At 46.2% G+C, this 20,353-nt stretch overlaps 1 protein-coding gene across 2 annotated transcripts in view; it reads left to right on the top strand.

Annotated features, from left to right (window-relative positions):
- The window catches only part of rasal3 (RAS protein activator like 3), an 89,614-nt gene extending 70,108 nt beyond the window's left edge, over positions 1-19,506 (top strand). For both annotated transcript variants that reach the window (XM_039770422.1, XM_039770423.1), the window contains 7 exons: positions 3,342-3,433; positions 4,473-4,548; positions 7,585-7,776; positions 8,665-8,778; positions 16,993-17,183; positions 17,350-17,434; positions 18,977-19,506. In XM_039770422.1, the coding sequence (XP_039626356.1) occupies positions 3,342-3,433; positions 4,473-4,548; positions 7,585-7,776; positions 8,665-8,778; positions 16,993-17,183; positions 17,350-17,434; positions 18,977-19,150 (924 nt within the window). In that variant the 3' untranslated portion in view covers positions 19,151-19,506. The remainder of the gene's footprint in view (positions 1-3,341; positions 3,434-4,472; positions 4,549-7,584; positions 7,777-8,664; positions 8,779-16,992; positions 17,184-17,349; positions 17,435-18,976) is intronic.
- The last annotated feature ends 847 nt before the right edge of the window (positions 19,507-20,353 follow it).

The raw sequence follows: 20,353 nt of genomic DNA, 5'->3' as shown, positions 1-20,353 counted from the left end.
TCCTCAGCCGGAAAAGTGTGGAGTGCCCTCTCAGGGTTGGGAGTGAGATCCTTCCCCAAGTGGAGGAGTTCAAGTATCTCAGGGTCTTGTTCACGAGTGAGGGAAGAATGGAGCGTGAGATCAACAGGCAGATCGGTGCGGTGTCTGGAGTGATGTGGGCTCTGCATCGGTCTGTTGTGGTGAAAATGGAGCTGAGCCATAAGGCAAAGCTCTCCATTTCCTGGTCGATTTATGTTCCTACCCTCATCTATGGTCATGAGCTGTGGGTAGTTACCGAAAGAATGAGATCGCGAATACAAGCGGCTGAAATGGATTTCCTCTGCAGGGTGTCTTGGCTTTCCCTTAAAGATAGGGTGAGAAGCTCAGAGTAGAGCTGCTGCTCCTCTGCATCGAGAGGAGTCAGATGAGGTGGCTCGGGCATCTGATCAGGATGCCTCCTGGATGCCTCCCTGGTCAGGTGTTCTGGGCACGTCTAACTGGGAGGAGGCCCCAGGGATGACCCAGGTCACGCTGGAGGGACTATGTCTCGTGGCTGGCCTAGGAACACCTCGGGATTCCCCCGGAAGAGGTAGAAGAAGTGGCCGGGGAGACGGAAGTCTGGGCATCTCTGCTCAAGCTGCTGCCCCCGCAACCCGATCTTGGATAAGTGGAAGAGGATGGATGGATGGATGGACAATATAGTTATAATGTACTGTAGAAAGCACTTCATAACTTAGAATTACACTAGTTAATCTTCTTCTTCCTCTCCATCCTTTCCCACTTCTATGAGTATGCAGGGTTGATGTGCTTGATCAGACTTCTACAAACAGTAATTACAGGATACAGTCCATTAAGTATGCAGTCAACCCATGTAGTATATATAGAATTCAATTTGTTCATGACAATTAGAACATTAGAACACTCTGGACGAGAACAGGCCATTCAGCCCAACAAAGATCACCAGTCCTATCCACTTATTTCTTCCAAGAAAACATCAAGTCGAGTTTTGAAAGTCCCTAAAGTCTTACTGTCTACCACACTACATGGTCTCTTATTCCAAGTGTCTATCGTTCTTTGTGTAAAGAAAAACATCCTAATGTTTGTGTGAAATTTCCCCTTTACAAGTTTCAAGCTGTGTCCCCGTGTTCTTGATGAACTCATTTTAAAATAACAGTCTCGATCCACTGGACTAATTCACTTCATCATTTTAAACCCTTCCCTCATGTCACCTCTTAATCTTCTTTTGTTTAAATTGTAAAGGCTCAGCTCTTTTAATCTTTCCTCATAATTCATCCCCTGTAGCCCTGAATCAGCCTCGTCGCTCTTCTCTGGACCTTCTCTTGTGCTGTTATGTCGTTTTTGTAGCCTGGAGACCCAAACTGCACACAGGACTCCAGATGAGGCCTCACCAGTGAGTTTATAAAGGTTGAGCAGAACCTCCTGTGACTTGTAGTCCACGCGTCAAGGCGCTATATAACCTGACATTCTGTTATCCCTCTGAACACTGTCGGGAAGTTGATAGCTTAGAGTCCACTACGACTCCTAAATCCTTCTCATAAGGTGGACTCTCGATTTTCCGACCGCCCATTGTGTATTCAGACCTCACATTTTTACTTCCTATGTGTAATTCTTTACATTTACTGACATTAAATTTCATCTGCCCAAGCCTGTCTGCTGTCCAAGTCCTTCTGTGATGATATTACGGATTCCAAATTATCTGCTAATCCACCTATCATGGTATCCTCTGCAAACTTAACCAGCTTGTTATTTATCCATCCATCCATTATCCAACCCGCTACACCCTAACTGCAGGTCCACGGGGATCTGCTGGAGCCAATCCCAGCCAAAATTGGGCACAAGGCAGGAAACAAACCCCGGGCAGGGCGCCAACCCACCGCAGAGCGCTCACACACACACACACACACACAAAGCAGACACTAGGGACAATTTAGAATCGCCAATGCACCTGTGACTGTGCGAGGAGGCCGGAGTACCTGGAAGAAACCCACACAGACACGGGGAGAACATGCAAACTCCACGCAGGGAGGACCCGGGAAGCGAACCTGAACCTGGGTCTCCTAACTGCGAGGCAGCAGCGCTACCCGCCGTGCCACCCGCTTGTTATTTCTATTCCTATCTAAATCATTTATATAATATGCATTATTAACATTATTAACAATTTTACTTAAATTATAGGGCAGCGCGGTGGCACAGTGGGTAGCGCTGCTGCCTTGCAGTTAGGAGACCTGGATTCTCTTCCCAGGTCCTCCCTTCATGAAGTTTGCATGTACTCCCCGTGTCTGCATGGGTTTCCTCCCAAAGTCCAAAGACATGCAGATTAGGTGCATTGGTGATCCTAAATTGTCCCTAGTGTGTGCTTGGTGTGTGTGTGTGTGTGTGTGTGTGTCCTGCGATGGGCTGGTGCAGTGATGGAGTGAAGGAGTCCAGTCTTCGTCTCAGGTCACTGGATAGCGTCCATGTTTCACAACCATATAGCAAGGCAGGAAGCACCAGGACTCTAAAGACTTGGACCTTCGTCCTTTAGTACAGATATCGGGAGCGCCACACACTCCTTTCCAGCGGCCTTATGACCCCCCATGCTCTCCCAATCCGTCTACTGACTCCACAGTAAGAGTCACCAGAGACGTGAATGTCACTGCCAAGGTAAGTAAACCCCTCAATGACGAGGACGACACTCTCTCCGCAGACAGACACACTGCTGATGGCCGTGCCCAAGAGGTCATTAAAGGCCTGATGTTGGTTTTTATCAGGAGACTCGCAGTCCCAGACACTCAGACTCCTCACTCAGTCTCCCGAGCGCCCCGATCAGAGCCTCCATTGACTCAGTGAAGATCACAGCATCGTCAGCAAAGTCAAGATCCATGAATCTTTCTTCACCAACAGATGTCCCGCAGCCGCTGGACCCCACGACCCTGCCCAACATCCAGTCCATACAAGCATTGAACAGATTAGGAGCAGAACACACCACTGACGGACCCCAGAATCAACTGGGAAAAACACAGAGGTCACGACGCCACTCTGCACAGCACTCACAGCACCAGTGGACAAGCCGGCCATGATATCCAGCAACCTCGAGGGGATCCCATGAACCCTCAGGATGTCCCACAGGGCGGCTCAATCAACTGAGTTGAACGCTTTGCGAAAATCGACAAAGGCTGCAAAGAAAGTCTGCCGATATTTTAGCTGCTTTAGCTACCTGTCATGTTTAATTAATACAGCAACACGTGACACGTACTCCAAGTAGACAAGTCTGAAAAGCACAGTGAAAGGCCCTTTATCGTTGTTTTTTTATATTATTATTATTATTATTGTCTCTACTGACCCTGCCGTTTTCCCTGCAGACGACGATAAACAACCTCAAATCGTTGCCCATCATTCTCAACCAGATCTCCGATGACATGGGGAGTGACTGCTGCCGAATCAACGTCAGCAAGTAAGAGACCCCAAGCTTCTTCTGTTTCTCAGTTTGATCACAATGCTGCTTTGAAGGTTTGCAATCAGAATGGTCCTCTCCGTCTGTTAGAGAGGGAGACCTTCCTCGTAAATTTAAGAACTGGCTGCAGTAGAGTAACAGCCACATGTGCTGATTGACCTTCTCCACACTGCTTGGTCCTGCACCTCCTTCACCAGTCAGGCCCTTTTCCTCCAGATCTTCTTGTACTTCATCCATCCACCTCTACTTTGGCTTCCACTCGCTTTCTCTTCCCCTGTACTTTCATGTCCATCACTCTTTCACCCCAATCTTCATTGTCTTTCCTCATCACATGTCCAAGCCATCACTGTTTGTTTCTGTAACATCCACCTTAACATTCTCATTTCTACCACATCTAAGTTTTTCTCCTGCACTCCCATCACTGCCCATGTCTCACCTCCATACATCAGCGCTGCTCTTAATTCTGATTCCTTCTTCCATTTGTTCCATCCAACCTCCACTCTGTGTTTCCTCTGCATCTTATTCCCCATCTTGGGCCACCACTGATCCTAGAAATGTAAACTTCTCCACTCTTGTCAATAGCTCCCCCTTCAGGCCAATTCTCCATCTCCATTACTTCAAAACCGTCCTGCTCACATCCCTAGTTCTAACCTCTACTGTGGTGTTCCTTTTTCTTCTCTCTCCGCAATGCCTCTTTCCTTCTTCACTATCCATTACTTCTCTGTTTCCTGTCCCATCTTTGCTCCCATCTCTCTCTCTGTCTCTCTCTGTCTGACTTGCTTCCTCTCACATTACGTCGTCCCTTCTCTCGTCTCACTGTGCACCTGCTCCTTACTTATCTTGCAGTGATTCCCACTTCCATCTTTCAACTTTGCTTCTCTCGTTCCCCGGCTCCTATAAATCCTTTTCTCTCCTTTTCATACTCCTTTAAATTCTGCCCTCTTGTTTCTTTCATAGTCTCACTCCTGCCTCCCTCCATGCCTGTCACATATTCCATTTGCTCATCATTTTTTTTCCTTTTTTTTCCAACCTGATTCAGTTTCATCAAAGAGGAAACCAAGCCAGTGTACGTGCCTCCGAAGAGCCTGGACAAGTTCTCGCCACTCCACAACTCTGTAAGAAGCTCTCATTTGTTTTCTCATTGTTTAATAAATCTATTTAGATTGATGGATAGTGTGACCAGTAGGGGATGCCACAGAGCCCCAAACCACAGACACAATCACACCCAACACAGTCACGGGTTCAAATAGAGTAAGCACAACACCTTAAAGGACAGGCAAGCTCAGCCAAAGCACCACAACCACAGATAATTTACAGTTTCCTCTCTCTCTCCTCACACTCCTCCGATGAGCATCAGCCTCTGCCTCCCAACGCTGACCCCACGGGCATGCAAGCCATCTTCTTTATCTTGGACCTGGAAGTACTTCAGCTGCAACTGGCCTGATGGGTGCACTTCCAGGTCAGATGGAAGTCCCTTGAATTACGGGTAGCATTCCTCTGCAGCTCCCCCTGCCAGCACCAAAGGACCCCAAGAGGGCTGTCCTACGGGACTGAAATTCCCAGACTGCCCTGTGGGTAACCATGCAAGTAACATAGGCCAGGGAGGCTGCCATCTATGGAGCTTATAGTCCAGACAGGTTGTCTTCCTCTGTCCATCCGTTATACTGGGCTGTCAAATGGGTAAGGAACCTTGAACCAGCCCATGCTTGGTGTCCATGACGATAGATAGATAGATAGATAGATAGATATGAAACGCACTATATAATAGATAGATAGATAGGAAAGGCAGTTTAAGATAGATAGATAGATAAATAGATAGATAGTTAGATAGAAAACGCACTATATAATAGATAGATAGATAGATAGATAGATAGATAGATAGATAGATAGATAGATGGGAATGGCAGTTTAAGATAGATAAATAGATAGATAGTGTGATAGATGTCCTGCAAGAGTTTCTGGCCCTCACCCCCAGGCCACCAGGAGGAGCTCTCCCGACACAATGAACGTGCCCCGAGTTCCAGCAGGGCCTCATGGACTTTATAGTTTTTACACACAACCCTGTTGGATACCTTGGGGACCGCAGGGAGTTGCTGTAGGGAGGCTCGTAGACTCTTATGTGCCCTATAACCTGGAAGTACGTCCTGGTCATGTGAACGGGAGAAATGACGTACTTCCAGGTTGAAGAGAAAGACTTTTACCCTGACCCAGAAGTGATAAGGACTTGTGGACTGTGGGGCAGGAACACCTCTGGGTCAGGGGGTATAAAAGGACTATGGGAACTGAGCTGAGCTGGGAGGAAGGGTGGCCAATTGTCTGGGAGTTGGAGGATTAGTTTATTGATTATTGTTTATTAATAAGTAGTGTGGAGTGGAGGGTGCTTAGTGCATGTAATTATTATAATAAAAATAATTATTATTGGACTTTTACCTGGTGTTTGGCATGGTACCTGAGGGTTCAAGGGAGCAATAGTGCCCCCTACTGCTGCAATAGATAGATACAGTAGATAGACAGATAGATAGGAAAGGCAGTTTAAGATAGATAGATAGATAGATAGATAGATAGATAGATAGACAGATAGATAGATAGATAGATAGATAGATAGATAGATAGATAGATAGATAGATAGGAAAGGCAGTTTAAGAGATAGATAGGAAAGGCACTATATAATAGATAGATAGATAGAGAGGAAAATAAATATTCAAACAATTTTAGGCAATTAGTACATCAGGTATTGGTGAATTCATAGCTGCATCATCATTTCTCTTAATAATAATAATGACTCTTGTAAGATGCTAGAGGTCCCTGTTGCCTCTTTCATCCCAACAGACAGACAGACACACTGAACTCAGGGTAAAATTACCAAGAAGGCTTTTAATTATTCTTCCTGATTGTATAGTGCCCAAAAGCACCTCTGCCACCATAAACAGGCAAGTAACAAATATAATAACAATAATTACAATAAACAACACAAATCTCTCCTCCACTCCTCCCAGAAAGCTTTTTCCTACCTCCTCCCAACTCCGGCTCGCTTGCTGGGTCTTCAGTAGTCCTTCATATAGTCCTTGACACAGAAGTGCTTCAGTTCTTCCATCCCCGTGATTTGCCGGCACTACTCGGTCAGATGGAGGAGTTGAGGTTTTTCTTCAGCCCTGAAGTACTTTGGGGCTTCCGACCCCGTGATCTGGAGTACTTCCGGGCTATATGGGAAATACAAATCCCCAGATCTTGCTGCAGCGTCTCCTGGAGGCACCCTCGGTACCCAGCAGGGCTGTGATGCCGAACTACAGGTTCCATGATGCCCTGCGGGAATCCGGGACACCGCTATGCTGCAGGGAACTCACCGTCTGGCGTCCCGGGGGAGGCAGTGTCCCACAGTAGCTGCCATCCCCCATCCTTCTCTTCTTTGGGCGTCCTGGCCGGGGTGAGCAGCTGGCTGTCCGCCACACCCTTAAATAATGACATCAGATGAATGAGCTCTGCAAGTTCACAATGCTTGGTCTCTGGTCTCTGGTTTCCGGTTCCTGGCTGGGTGGCTTTTCCACCTTTTCCCTTCTCCACTTGTCTTTACTCACAGAGAGCTCATTTTCTTCAGTGCTGTAAAAACATGAGGTCTGTTGATGGGTGACCCAGTGTGTAGGTGTTTGGATGTTGGTTTAGTGGTTCACTCATTAGACTAGAGATTAGAGATCATATTCAGATAAAATGGATATGTAAATATTGGATGTGTGGTAACCAGCAGTGCTTTTAATAACAGTTGACGACTGTGTAGAGGGTTGTGAACGGGTCCCCGGTTGCTACTACAAAGTTAATGGAGACAAGGCAACTGAATAAACTCTCCACTTCTTGTACATGATGTCGAATGTCACAGCCACATTCATTTTCATTTTGGTTTATGATCAACAGTATAAAGGAGAGCACTCCCATCTGTAAATTCTGCAACAATAGATGGAGCACACTGGAGAATGTCTGCACTTTGGTGCACTCATCAAGCACATTTTAGTCAAACCCGTGAAGTAAGGCTGACATGTTTTCTGTTACTCTTGACCTGCAGTGCCATCCAACCTTATGTGCTCCATGTCTGTGTAGGATTAATCCATTAATAAGGAGGTCTAGTGGAGTAACCAACACGTTTCATTTCTTCACAACAGCATAGCAATCTCATGGATGACAAAAACGCACGATGGCGCAAGGAGCGCAAGTCTGTGAAGAGGACCCAGAGCGTGCCCGCCCGGACCAAGAAACACACCAACATTATGAACCGACAGGCCAGCAACCAGGAGCTGACCCCTGAACAGCACCAGCTTGACATCTCATACCCTGATGGACGGATGAGCCGAAATGTGAGTCGTGGGCCAGCAAACACCTGCGTATAGCAGACATGAGTACATGTGCACGTAATTTCACACAAAAATACAAATATAGATGCATGCCTTCACAAACATGTAAGACCACTACAATGACAAAGAAATGCATGACACCTGCTCACACTTGCGTCTACACTTGTACACCTATACACACTCACACACATTTAAGTACAGCTGTGCGTGAAAGTTTGTGAACCCTCTTCTATATTCCTGTATAAATATGACCTAAAACATCATCAGATTTTCACTCAAGTCCTAAAAGTAGATAAAGAGAAACCAGTTAAACAAATGAGACAAAAATATTATACTTGGTCATTTATTTATTAAGGAAAATGATCGAATATTACATATTTGTGAGTGGCAAAAGTATGCGAACCTTTGCTTTCAGTATCTGGTGTGACCCTCCTTACTAAACGTTTCCGGTAACTTCTGATCATTCCTGCACACCAGCTTGGAGGATTTTGAGCCCATTCCTCCATACAGAACAGCTTCAACTCTGGGATGTTGGTGGGTTTCCTCACATGAACTGCTCGCTTCAGGTCCTTCCACAACATGTCGATTGGATTAAGGTCACATTTTCATCCTCAACGGCTGGCTATCTGCCAGAGGTCTCCAGGCTCCTTTTCCATTTGGTAGACATGTTAGTACTTCTGGGTAGTCTGGGAACTGACCAGCACAGCCCCTGGGTGACGTTGAAGGATTCAGATATGATATGTCTAGTCTGGAGGGGCTAACAGTGGGACCAATTGTCATTTCATCAGGTCATCTAAATAAAAAATGGGAAGAAGGAGGAGGAGGAGGAGGATTGAAATTAACATCTACCTGTACTTGAGACCTCACTCTGTTTGCTTTTTGTTTCTAAAGGTTCAGGCAAGCACCAAGGGAACATCCAACCAAGTACCCTGGGTCCACCCCAACCAGTTAGCCGAATCCAACATGGTGCAGAAGATCAATGAGGGACAAGATCCACTGCAGAGGGTAAGAGAGAGCAAAAAAATGGATGAAACTAGAAGAGCGGGCATCTGTGTGGTCAGAGCTCCTCTCAACTTGATTGGATGCAGTAGTTTGTGTAATGCCAAGGGGAAACTGAAAATAATTTATGGTTCATCTTTAGAGAAGGACAAACTCTGGTAACTTCTGGGTGTGTGTTTCCCCCTGAGGTCCAGCTGAAGTCTGTTAAAACACCAGCGTTCAAAGTTTTTATCAAAACACTTCCATATCGTAGGATTCCAGGACTTGTGGAACACAAAGTCTGTTGGCTTCTGAGACTTCCAGTTCTAGTCTTTTATGACTTCCATTCATAATGGTTTCCATGAGAGACAGTTTATCTCCTTGTCAGACACTGTGGGAGTTTCAGCTTCTAAAGTCCCCACATCTGTTTCTTTCAATTACAGTAAATCCTTGTTATACGCAGATTCGGTTACCACTGATTCTCTTATCTGCTACTATAAAAGTGTAACCCATTTCATGACATTCAAGGTGTGGGCCACAGGACGTGGCTGGGACGGACATCAGGGGGTTGTGTTCTCTGCAAATTCAGAGAGACCAATCACACATGAGCGACATGGGAGACTGACCAATGACAAGTCTGATGTCCGAGGCTGCACATGTGCTACACTGAATGGGTCAACATGTGCCACCAATTGAACCTCAACTATGATGGGCAATTAAGTGTGCGTCATAAGCTCGCACTAATGAAGTCCCTGCCCCTTGGCACACATCGCTCATCACAGCTACGGACAGGATGGTTTAGCGAGGTCCTCTGGTGATAACAATGAAACTTGACCACTGTAGAAGTCAAAGTCGTAGCACATTTAATGTAGGTGAAACAACAGAAGGATCATTTCTGAGCCCGAGGGGGTGAGCAGAGGTTCCGGTGCATTCTTCCAACCCTGTCCATAGCTGGCATCCCACTGGAACCTACCCTCATTTTCCCCATAGGATCAATGCTTCACTTTTCTCCTTTTCCATATCCACTGGGGTTTTCAGGAGAGTAACCCCCAGCAGATAATGAGAATTGACTGTATTTCTATTTCTAGTTCCCCTCCAGTTAGGATGAAGACCATTTCTATCTTGAAAAATCCAGGCCTTTCCCCCCAAATCATCCCAATTGTTCACAAAGGCTATGCTTTTGTTTCCACACCAGGTCGCTTACCAGCAGTGAAGAGCATGCAATCGGCTAGAAAAATCACATCCCCTTTATATAATCGTGGTAAGGGGCAAAACACAATTAAATTCCAATACTCGGTGGGTCTTATAGGTTTTACAATGTCCAGTTCATGTCCAGCAAGCCAATATATATACGAGGGGGGACCCAAAAATAACAATTTTTTTTTTCAATCGTATATTTCTCTGAACATTTCCAAAATTTAATCAACCTCAAAACCCTCTCCCTGAGACACAATACACTTGTCCCACCATTGTTCAAAACTGTTCTGAAACTCGTGTCATAGCCTTCAGTGCCTCCGTCGTTTGCTTCTTGACCTCCTCAACATCCTATACAACGCTGTCCTTTACGGTCTCTCTTCATTCTTAGAAATAAGAAAAAAATTGCAGGGTGTAAGGTTTGGGGAGTAGTTTGGTGGGAGTCCATGATTTTCATGAGAAACTGCCACACAATCAACGCTGTGTGGGCCGGAGTGTCATCGTGATGCAGAAGCCACTGGCCTGATCGCCACAATTCGGGTCGTTTTTCTCCGCACTTCAACAGGCAATCGCTTGACCACTTCAAGGTAAAAACCCGGTTCAACGACAAAACCTCGGCAGACATATGAGCGCCGACAAACCCGATAACTTGTTTTTCGACAAATGTGTGCCGACAAAATCGCGATAGAGGCCAAGAGAGTGGGACGCGTACGTGCGCATTATGTACACATTATGTGCTAGGTTATAACTGTTATAACTGCTGATGGCATGCCGCGAACAAATAACTCAGTCGAGGGTTTGCATAACGTGTCATATACAAAGCAGAATTACCAGCAGTCAGGCAGCCAGCCAGTCTAAATACGCTCAACTATCAAGACGTCTTGCTGCAATTCTTCCTACATATGCAGGGCGTGAGCTAAGGACTATCTGCGTGCTGTGCTGATGGCATGCCGCGTCTCATAATATTGACTTCTAAAATAAACATTATTATATATGCTTTATACTAGTAATTCATATTTAATGAAACTTTCGCGATTTTGTCGGCGCGATTTTGACGGCGTGTTTTAATCGCCGCTATTTTGTCGGCGCTCATATGTCTATCGCGCAAATGTCGCGTCACAAAAAACCCTTGCCTGGCTCACAGCTTCTTCTTTGAAAGCCTCTCGAAGCATTGTGACAGCTGCTGCTGCTGCTTCACCCAAAAGGGAACAGAACTTGATGCAAACACGTTATTCTTTCTAGTCTGCCATCGCAAAATCAATGAAGACAGTAACAGAGGCTCAAGAAAAAAAATTACACGGACCTTACAGACCTTGCCCCCAAGGATGCCGCTTGGCCAAATGATGCAGAGGGCGGTCGAGAGTATGCACCGGAACTAACATCCCTCCAGCCTCAAGAAAAAAAAGATTCGTTATTTTTGGGTCCTCCTCGTATATAAATATTTTTTTGTCAGGTCCACTTCCATGGGGGGGCCAAAGTCTGTTGGCTTCTGTAAAGTCCAAGTTTTTAAAAAATTTCCACATCTATAAAGTTCTTCTGACTTTTAAGTTCAAGACTGTTTAGTGTGCCAGTTATTGAGTGTCGCCACACCTCTTGGGTTGCTGGATGCTCAATGTGAGCTTAGTAAGACCACAATGTTTATTGCTTTCTGCGATATTCAGTTCAAGTTCTCGAAGGCCATTCTATGTATGGACTCCCATGATCTGTAGCTGATGTCCACAAAGGTCACTATGTCTTTCAATTTCTGGAATCTTCAGTGCAAGGCTAGTAGGCTCTCCACGTCTGCTGGCTTGTTCTTTAATGGTCAGAGACATTTGTGATGTCCAGCTTCATTCTTTGAAGAAGTGATCATCTATTCCAGGGGTTCCCAACCTTTTTACTCTCCCGTACCCCTTGATTAGGCTTTTCATTTATGAGTACCCCCTCTCTTCATTACACCCACCCATCCCTCAAAAAGGTTTTTCTTAGGTTAGCTAAATAATCAAACTACTCAAATTAACCTAATGACATTTATAGGCTTTTATTTTTGATTTTACAATTTATTTCAATTTTTTATAAGAGCAGCCTAACATAAGATCAAAACAAATGAAAACAGCATTAAAATAATTTTTACCCGCATTAACTTCTGCTGAAAGTGCATAATAATTAGAACAGTGTGGTTTTTGTCCTGGTCGCGGAACAATGGACCAGCTCTACACCCTTGGCAGGGTCCTGGAGGGTGCGTGGGAGTTTGCCCAACCAGTCTACATGTGTTTTGTGGGCTTGGAAAAAGTGTTCAACCGTCTGCATGTTTGTGCTCCGAGAGTAGGGGGTACCGGACCCCCTGATAAGGGCTGTTTGGTCCCTGTACAACCGGTGTCAGAGCTTTGTCCGCATTGCCGGCAGTAAGTCGAACCCTTTTCCGGTGAGAGTTGGACTCCGCCAGGGCTGCCCTTTGTCAACGCTTCTGTTCATTGACATCCACGGGATGTCAAATTGTCTTCGCGTGACGTTAAAGTGTCTCTCGCGGGATGTCAAATTGTCTATGTGTGACGTTAAAAGTGTTTCTCGCGGGATATCACGTCTCATCTTCCTAGTCTCCCACCCAAGATTTTTTTTTTAATAGAGAGATATGTATAAGACGAGAATGCTCTTTTGACAAGCTCGACAAGTGAATGAAAATCCACATCTCAAGTATTCAACAGAATATTTTCTCGTCTTTAGCGGAGCACTGAAGGATAGATAGATAGATAGATAGATAGATAGATAGAAAGGCACTATATGATAGATAGATAGATAGATAGATAGATACTTTATTAATCCCAAGGGGAGATTCCCATACTCCAGCAGCAGCATACTGATAATAACAATATTAAATTAAAGAGTGATAACAATGCAGGTATAACAGACAATAACTTTGTATAATGTTAACGTTTACCCTCCCAGGTGGAACTGAAGAGTCGCATAGTGTGGGGTCTCCTCAGTCTGTCAGTGGAGCAGGACGGTGACAGCAGTCTGTCACTGAAGCTGCTCCTCTGTCTGGAGATGATCCTGTTCAGTGGATGCAGTGAATTCTCCATGATTGACAGGAGTCTGCTTAGCGCCCGTCACTCTGCCACGGATGTCAAACTGCCCAGCTCCGTGCCTACAATAGAGCCTGCCTTCCTCACCAGTTTGTCCAGGTGTGAGGTGTCCTTCTTCTTTATGCTGCCTCCCCAGCACACCACCGCGTAGAAGAGGGCGCTCACCACAACCATCTGATAGAACATCTGCAGCATCTTATTACAGATGTTGAAGGACGCCAGCCTTCTAAGTAGGTATAGTCGGCTCTGTCCTCTCTTACACAGATCATCAGTATTGGCAGTCCAGTCCAGTTTATCATCCAGCTGCACTCCCAGGTATTTATAGGTCTGTACCCTCTGCACAGTCACCTCTGATGATCACGGGGTCCATGAGGGGCCTGGGCCTCCTAAAATCCACCACCAGCTCCTTGGTCTTGCTGGTGTTCAGGTGTAAGTGGTTTAAGTCGCACCATTTCACAACGTCCTTGATTAGGTTCCTATACTCCTTCTCCTGCCCACTCCTGATGCAGCCCACCATAGCAGTGTTGTCAGTGAACTTTTGCACGTGGCAGGACTCCGAGTTGCATTGGAAGTCCGATGTATGTTGGCTGAACAGGACCGGAGAAGACACAGTCCCCTGCGGCGCTCCTGTGTTGCTGACCACAATGTCAGACCTGCAGTTCCCGAAACACACATACTGAGGTCTGTCTGTAAGATAGTCCACGATCCATACCACCAGGTGTTAATCTACTCCCATCTCTGTCAGCTTGTCCCTAAGGAGCAGAGGTTGGATGGTGTTGAAGGCGCTAGAGAAGTCCAGAAACATAATTCTTACAGCACCACTGCCTCTGTCCAAGTGGGAGAGGGATTGGTGTAGCATGTAGGTGATGGCATCCTCTGCTCTCACCTTCTCCTGGTATGCAAACTGCTGAGGGTCGAGAGCATGGCGGACCTGTGGCCTCAGGTTGTGAAGCAGCAGCTGCTCCATGGTCTTCATCACATGTGACGTCATTAATTACTTATTATTATTTTTTTTTTTTAATGGCAGCTCATTATCAATAAGATGCAAATGACAAAGGAGACCGCACTTCTCCATCAAACTTATTTCCATTTACATCGGTGTGTGTGTGTTCATCCTGCACTGTTTGATTTAACGTATCCCGTATTCGCTCCTTCCTCTCCTTTTCTAATGCTGAGAAACTTGTCCCTGCTTTTATCACATCCCTCATCGATTATTGTATCAATTTTTCACTCTTTGTTATATTGCAGCCATTTGCTAAAATCATTTAAATTAATTTTTTTTCCTCATTAAAGTACACACAGCACCCCATATTGACAGACAAAAAAAAGAATTTTTGAAATTGTTGCAGATTTATTAAAAAGAAAACTGAAATATCACCTGGTCCTAAGTATTCAGACCCTTTGCTGTGACACTCGTATATTTAACTCGGGTGCTTTCCATTTCTTCTGATCATCCTTGAGATCACCTTCATTTGAGTCCAGCTGTGTTTGATTCTACTGATTGGACTTGATTAGGAAAGCCACACACCTGTCTGTCTATATAAGACCTTACAGCTCACAATGCATGTCAGAGCAAATGAGAATCATGAGGTCAAAGGAACTGCCTGAAGAGCTCAGAGACAGAATTGTGGCAAGGCACAGATCTGGCCAAGGTTACAAAAAATTTCTGCTGCACTTAAGGTTCCCAAGAGCACAGTGGCCTCCATAATCCTTAAATGGAAGACGTTTGGGACGACCAGATGGCCGTCCGGCCAAGCTGAGCTACCGGGGGAGAAGAGCCTTGGTGAGAGAGGTAAAGAAGAACCCAAAGATCACTTTGGCTGAGCTCCAGAGATGCAGTCAGGAGATGGGAGAAAGTTGTAGAAAGTCAACCATCACTGCAGCCCTCCACCAGTCAGGGCTTTATGGCAGAGTGGCCTGTCGGAAGCCTCTCCTCAGTGCAAGACACATGACAGCCCGCATGGAGTTTGCTAAAAGACACCTGAAGGACTCTGAGATGGTGAGAAATAAGATTCTCTGGTCTGATGAGACCAAGATAGAACTTTTGGCCTTAATTCTAAGCGGTATGTGTGGAGACAACCAGGCACTGCTCATCACTTGTCCAATACAGTCCCCACAGTGAAGCATGGCGGTGGCAGCATCATGCTGTGGGGTGTTTTTCAGCTGCAGGGACAGGACGACTGGTTGCAATCGAGGGAAAGATGAATGCGGCCAAGTACAGGGATATCCTGGACAAAAACCTTCTCCAGAGTGCTAAGGACCTCAGACTGGGCCGAAGGTTTACCTTCCAACAAGACAATGACCCTAAGCACACAGCTAAAATAACGAAGGAGTGGCTTCACAACAACTCTGTGACTGTTCTTGAATGGCCCAGCCAGAGCCCTGACTTAAACCCAATTGAGCATCTCTGGAGAGACCTAAAAATGGCTGTCCACCAACGTTTACCATCCAACCTGACAGAACTGGAGAGGATCTGCAAGGAGGAATGGCAGAGGATCCCCAAATCCAGGTGTGAAAAACTTGTTGCATCTTTCCCAAGAAGACTCATGGCTGTATGAGCTCAAAAGGGGGCTTCTACTAAATACTGAGCAAAGGGTCTGAATACTTAGGACCATGTGATATTTCAGTTTTTTTTTAATAAATCTGCAACAATTTCAAAAATTCTTTTTTTTGTCTGTCAATATGGGGTGCTGTGTGTACATTAATGAGGAAAAAATTAATTTAAATGATTTTAGCAAATGGCTGCAATATAACAAAGAGTGAAAAATTGAAGGGGGTCTGAATACTTTGCGTACTCACTGTAAATAAAAAATGTATAATCAAACACTTCAGAGAAAAACGTCACAAAGTGAAAATGATCCGCTTTAGGCTTCAGATCATTCTGATGATGTCCTTGGAAAGAAGTGGGCGGGCAGCTGGGGACTGTGCCCAGCCGGGACGCCGAGAAGGACTGGGAGAGGGACTACGCCTCCACCCGGACCACGAGAGGTCAGCCGCCCTGGTTTGTGTGGGGGCCACGGGTATTGAGCATGGAAGCCCTATAGGGGCCCGTGGCCACCGCCTTGGGGTGCCCTGAAGACTGTGAAGCCCTGGACGGCAGCACTTCGGCCACACCCGGAGGTGCTGGCGGAAGTATTACCTGGGACACCCGGAGTGCTTCCGGATGCTCATGCGGCACTTCCTGGTGTGGTGGAGGAAGCAGGAAGCTCATCAGGAGGCACCTGGAGCACATCTGGGTGGGAATAAAAGGGGCCGCCTCCCTCCAGTCGTGAGCCGGAGTCGGGTGGGAGAGGACGCCGCTCAGAGGAGAGGAAGGAGGACAGGATTTTGAGAGGCCTGGACTGTGGGTGGTTGGTGAACGGACACTGGGCAATATTTATTTGGAAATAATTGTAAATAAATGTGTGTGGTGTTTGAAGCACTGGTGTCTGCCTGGCTGTGTCCGGGCTGAACTCCCACAGAAACTAACATCACAGACTAACAAGCCATAAAGTTAACTAAGGTCTGAGACTGGCACGGATTGGGTTCTAATTAAGCAAGCGGGTTGGAATGAAAACCAGCAGCCCACCACGCTGCCCACCCCGACCAAACCTCTACAACTTTGTATTTGTGTTTTCTACCATTACCAATATTATTTTCACGTCCCCCCAACCGGCCCGCCGCGTACCACAGGTAGGGAACCGCTGATCTATTCAGTTTGATCATTAGTTGTATTTCACTGCCAATGGGGCTAGAAGTTGTTTAAAGTGGTCGGGTATTTCTTAGCTACCCATTGTTTGCTACATAAAACAAATAACGTGACATTTACGCAGTAGTCCCCTTTCTGGGAGGACCGGCCATCCTTCACGTTTATTAATTTTAGCTCCACATTTGGTCAGCCTGCCCAAAATCCATCTGATCCTCTTTAGAGAAGAGAGGCTGCCGTGGGGCAGGAAGTCTAACTTGCCCTCTGTGGTTTGTTTTTTTTTTCCCCCCCATTTCCCAGCTTGTACAGGAGATGGTAGAAATTCGGCGTGAAGTGGACACCGTGACAGACCGCGAGTTCGAGATGTCCAAGCGCTTGGAGGACTTCATCGTCCAGACACAGGAGCAGCAGACTGCGCTGCAGGAGGAGGTCCAGAGCCTCAAAGAGCAGCTCAAGTCCAAAGAGGAGCAGCTCACCAACATGTCCATCAGGTGAGCAAATTCAGGAATCGCTAGGCTCCAAAAGACTTCCCGTTTGACTTCATGTAGTAGGAACTAAAAGAGGAGGGAGATAAAGAAGATGGGAAAATGGAAAGGGAGCAAAAGCTTAAGCTTAAGGTGTATTTTATGTAAAGATGGGTGCCCGTCTATTTTGTAGGCTGGAGACCATTGAGGAAGAACGAAAAGAAGATGAGATCAAGTTGGATGCAGCCATGGCAGCAGTGGAGCGAATGAACACACTGGTGAGTGAAAGTTAGCAGAGCATCTAGAAGACGGCGTAACAAATCCTATAATCCCCTGGACCCGAGCTAGCGAGGTCCTATTGAGAGGATTTCTCCAGATCTGACATGCAGGTGTCTACCACTAGTTTACACCAAACATACAAATCATTTCTTTTATGAGCAATTCACATTCTGGGCCTGTTCTTAACTGGTTCAGGTCATATCTAACTGGTAGACACATCCATCCATTATCCAACCTGCTATATCCTAACTACAGGGTCACAGGGGTCTGCTGGAGCCAATCCCAGTCAGCACAGGGGTGTGTGTGGAAACATCTGATCGGCTCAAGTTCAGTCAATGCCTCCAAACGCAATGGATGGCACTTCATCCTACAAGAAGATGATGAGCCAAACGGGAGTTTTTCGAATCTAAAAAATGGAAAGGCCAGTCACCCAATCTCAGTCCAACTGAGCAGGCCTTCCATATGCTGAAGAGGAAACTTAAGGGGACAAGCCCCCCAAAACAAGCAGCAGCTGAAGATGGCTGCCTGAGAGGGTTGGCAGAGCACCACCTGAAGATGGTGTCGATGAATCACAGACTTCAAGCAGTCATTGCATGCTGAGATAATTCGACAAAGTCCTAAACAGACCTGCCATGGCTGTGTCCCCAACCTTATGGTGCCCTAAAATGAGTGTGTGGATGGGGCACTGCTTTGATAACAGCACGTTGCCAACACCCATCACATGACAAAAGGCAGTCACGCAGTCCAGTCCCACCCATCTATCTATCTGCCGCAGCCAGGTGTTACATGGGCGTCCCTTTGGCCTGGTCCTGCATGCCAGATCACCCTCGGGTAATGGCGCCACATGGCCGTAGTGCCGTAACTGACGTTACCTCACAATGCAGGTCATGAGCCTCATTTGAGACTCCATGAGCAACACAAAGTCAAACCAGCAGGACCCCAAGGAGACTCTGAAGAGACGCACATGAAGGAGTTCACTGGAGAGCGGCCACGTCTGACAAACGGGGGGCACCAGACCTCTAAAGACTTGCACCTTCGTCCATTGGCATAGATATTGGGAGCGCCCCACAACCCATTCCAGCGACTTCATGACCCCCCCCCAATGCTCTCCCAGTCTGTCTACTGACTTCATAGGAAGAGTCACCATGACATGAACGTCACTGGCGCGGTAAGTAAACGTCTCCTCCAGGGGTACATTGTGTGACCAAAATGTCTGCAGTGTGCACTTTAATCAGGATATCGGAATTGTTTGTCATTTTAAACGGTGGAGCAGACGGGGCCATCAAAGGGACGCACTGAATCTGGAAACGGAGTACCTTCGTGGTGCTTCTCCTGGCAGAGCTCAAGATCTACATTCTCACTGGCCTTCAATGTGTAATATCGAAAAAAAAACAAGCAACCCATAAATATCAGGTAGAAATCGATATACGGAGATAAGCAGGTCCAGTTCACTAAATGCACCGAGCACGCTGAAAACCAAGTGAACGTCCTGGCTGCCCGCTTGGCTGTGACGTTTGTTTCTCCTCTCTTGTCTTCTTCAGGAGATGCAGTATGCCGACCTCGTGACCATCTTACACGAAGTGAGGGCGGCTCAGATGAGATACCAGGCCGCGCCCGCCGTGTCAGAAAACTGCCCCGTAGAGAACGGAGAAAGGCAAGTAGAAGAGAGCGTGCGCTGTTGGGGGCCAGAAGACACCTCGGATGAATCGCAGTGAGGACCACCAGGCAACATGTCGGCGCAATACAAAAAAAGGGACAAATCGGAACGCTGCTCAGGCCACGCTGGGTCATCATGCAGCTGCACTGGAAATTAAGAGAATGAGTGCAAATAAAGCAAAGAAAACTTGCAATCTGTAAGACACTGGGGCCTGAACTTAGCCCATCAAATAACTCGGTGAACTTTAACACTTTTAACTTCTTTGCCCAAAACATAATGAAAGTCTTTTTAAATAGGTCCGATTTTTTTCCATGTGTCATGAAAGTATGCACAAGCAAACAAAATGTCACTTCTGAATTATGTAATGTGTATTTGTCTTTTATTAAAATGAACATGCACTTTTAAGAGACCCCACCCTGTCTAAGCTGCCAACTGTCTGTCTGCCCAGCTGGTCAAGTTAGTTGGGTATACTCAGCACTAGTGTTTGTGATGCACCATCTACTGGAATGTACTCCCTAGTGCAGGTACTAATAAAAATGAATGGCAATTTTCTTTCCAACAGATGGTGCATCTCAAACATTAGCACTGAATATGCCCAACCAAAATGACCTGGGCGGTGAGAAACACATTAGCACTGCTGTTGAGAATCCTACTGCAAAGGCCACGTAATTGAGCCATCAGACAAACTGACACTTGAACGTTTAGTTAGGGAAATAAAAAAAAAAAACAAAGGGAGTACTAATCGCTGCCAAGTCAAATATTTTGGGAATCTAAACTTAATAATTATTGTCAGAAAGTGAGAGTAGAAAAAAAAAATCTTATCAGCTGTGAAGATAGAGGAGACACTGCAGGAGTTTGAGACCCCTACAGTCAGACCACCCGTGCGACACTCAGCGGGCTCCAATGGGATTAGTATAGGATTTTGTTTCTACTTAAAACTTAATTTATTAGGCTGTAGTGTCCGTTGTATACACCATCTGTTGGAATGAAAAATGTAATGCACTTTTATCATCACACACGACAAATACCTTGGAACGGGCCCGTGAAGGATGGCGCCCTCGACTGGGCAGAGGAGGAGTGACATCACTGGAGGGAGTGCAGGCTGCAGTTCCACTCGGATGAATTCATTTCTGCACTCAAGGCTTCAGTTCTGGGCCAAGAGTCCATGATTTGTCGTGGACCAGGCCAGCTAGTGTTTCTGTATAAATGAGGAATGGCACGCTGTATATACAGAATAAAATAAAGGACATCCTACCCCAGA

The sequence above is a fragment of the Polypterus senegalus genome, chromosome 12, assembly GCF_016835505.1.
Source record: "Polypterus senegalus isolate Bchr_013 chromosome 12, ASM1683550v1, whole genome shotgun sequence".
Lineage (NCBI taxonomy): Eukaryota > Metazoa > Chordata > Cladistia > Polypteriformes > Polypteridae > Polypterus > Polypterus senegalus.
The sequence above is the reverse complement of the archived record's forward strand: the minus strand, read 5'-3'. Positions and strand labels throughout refer to the sequence as shown.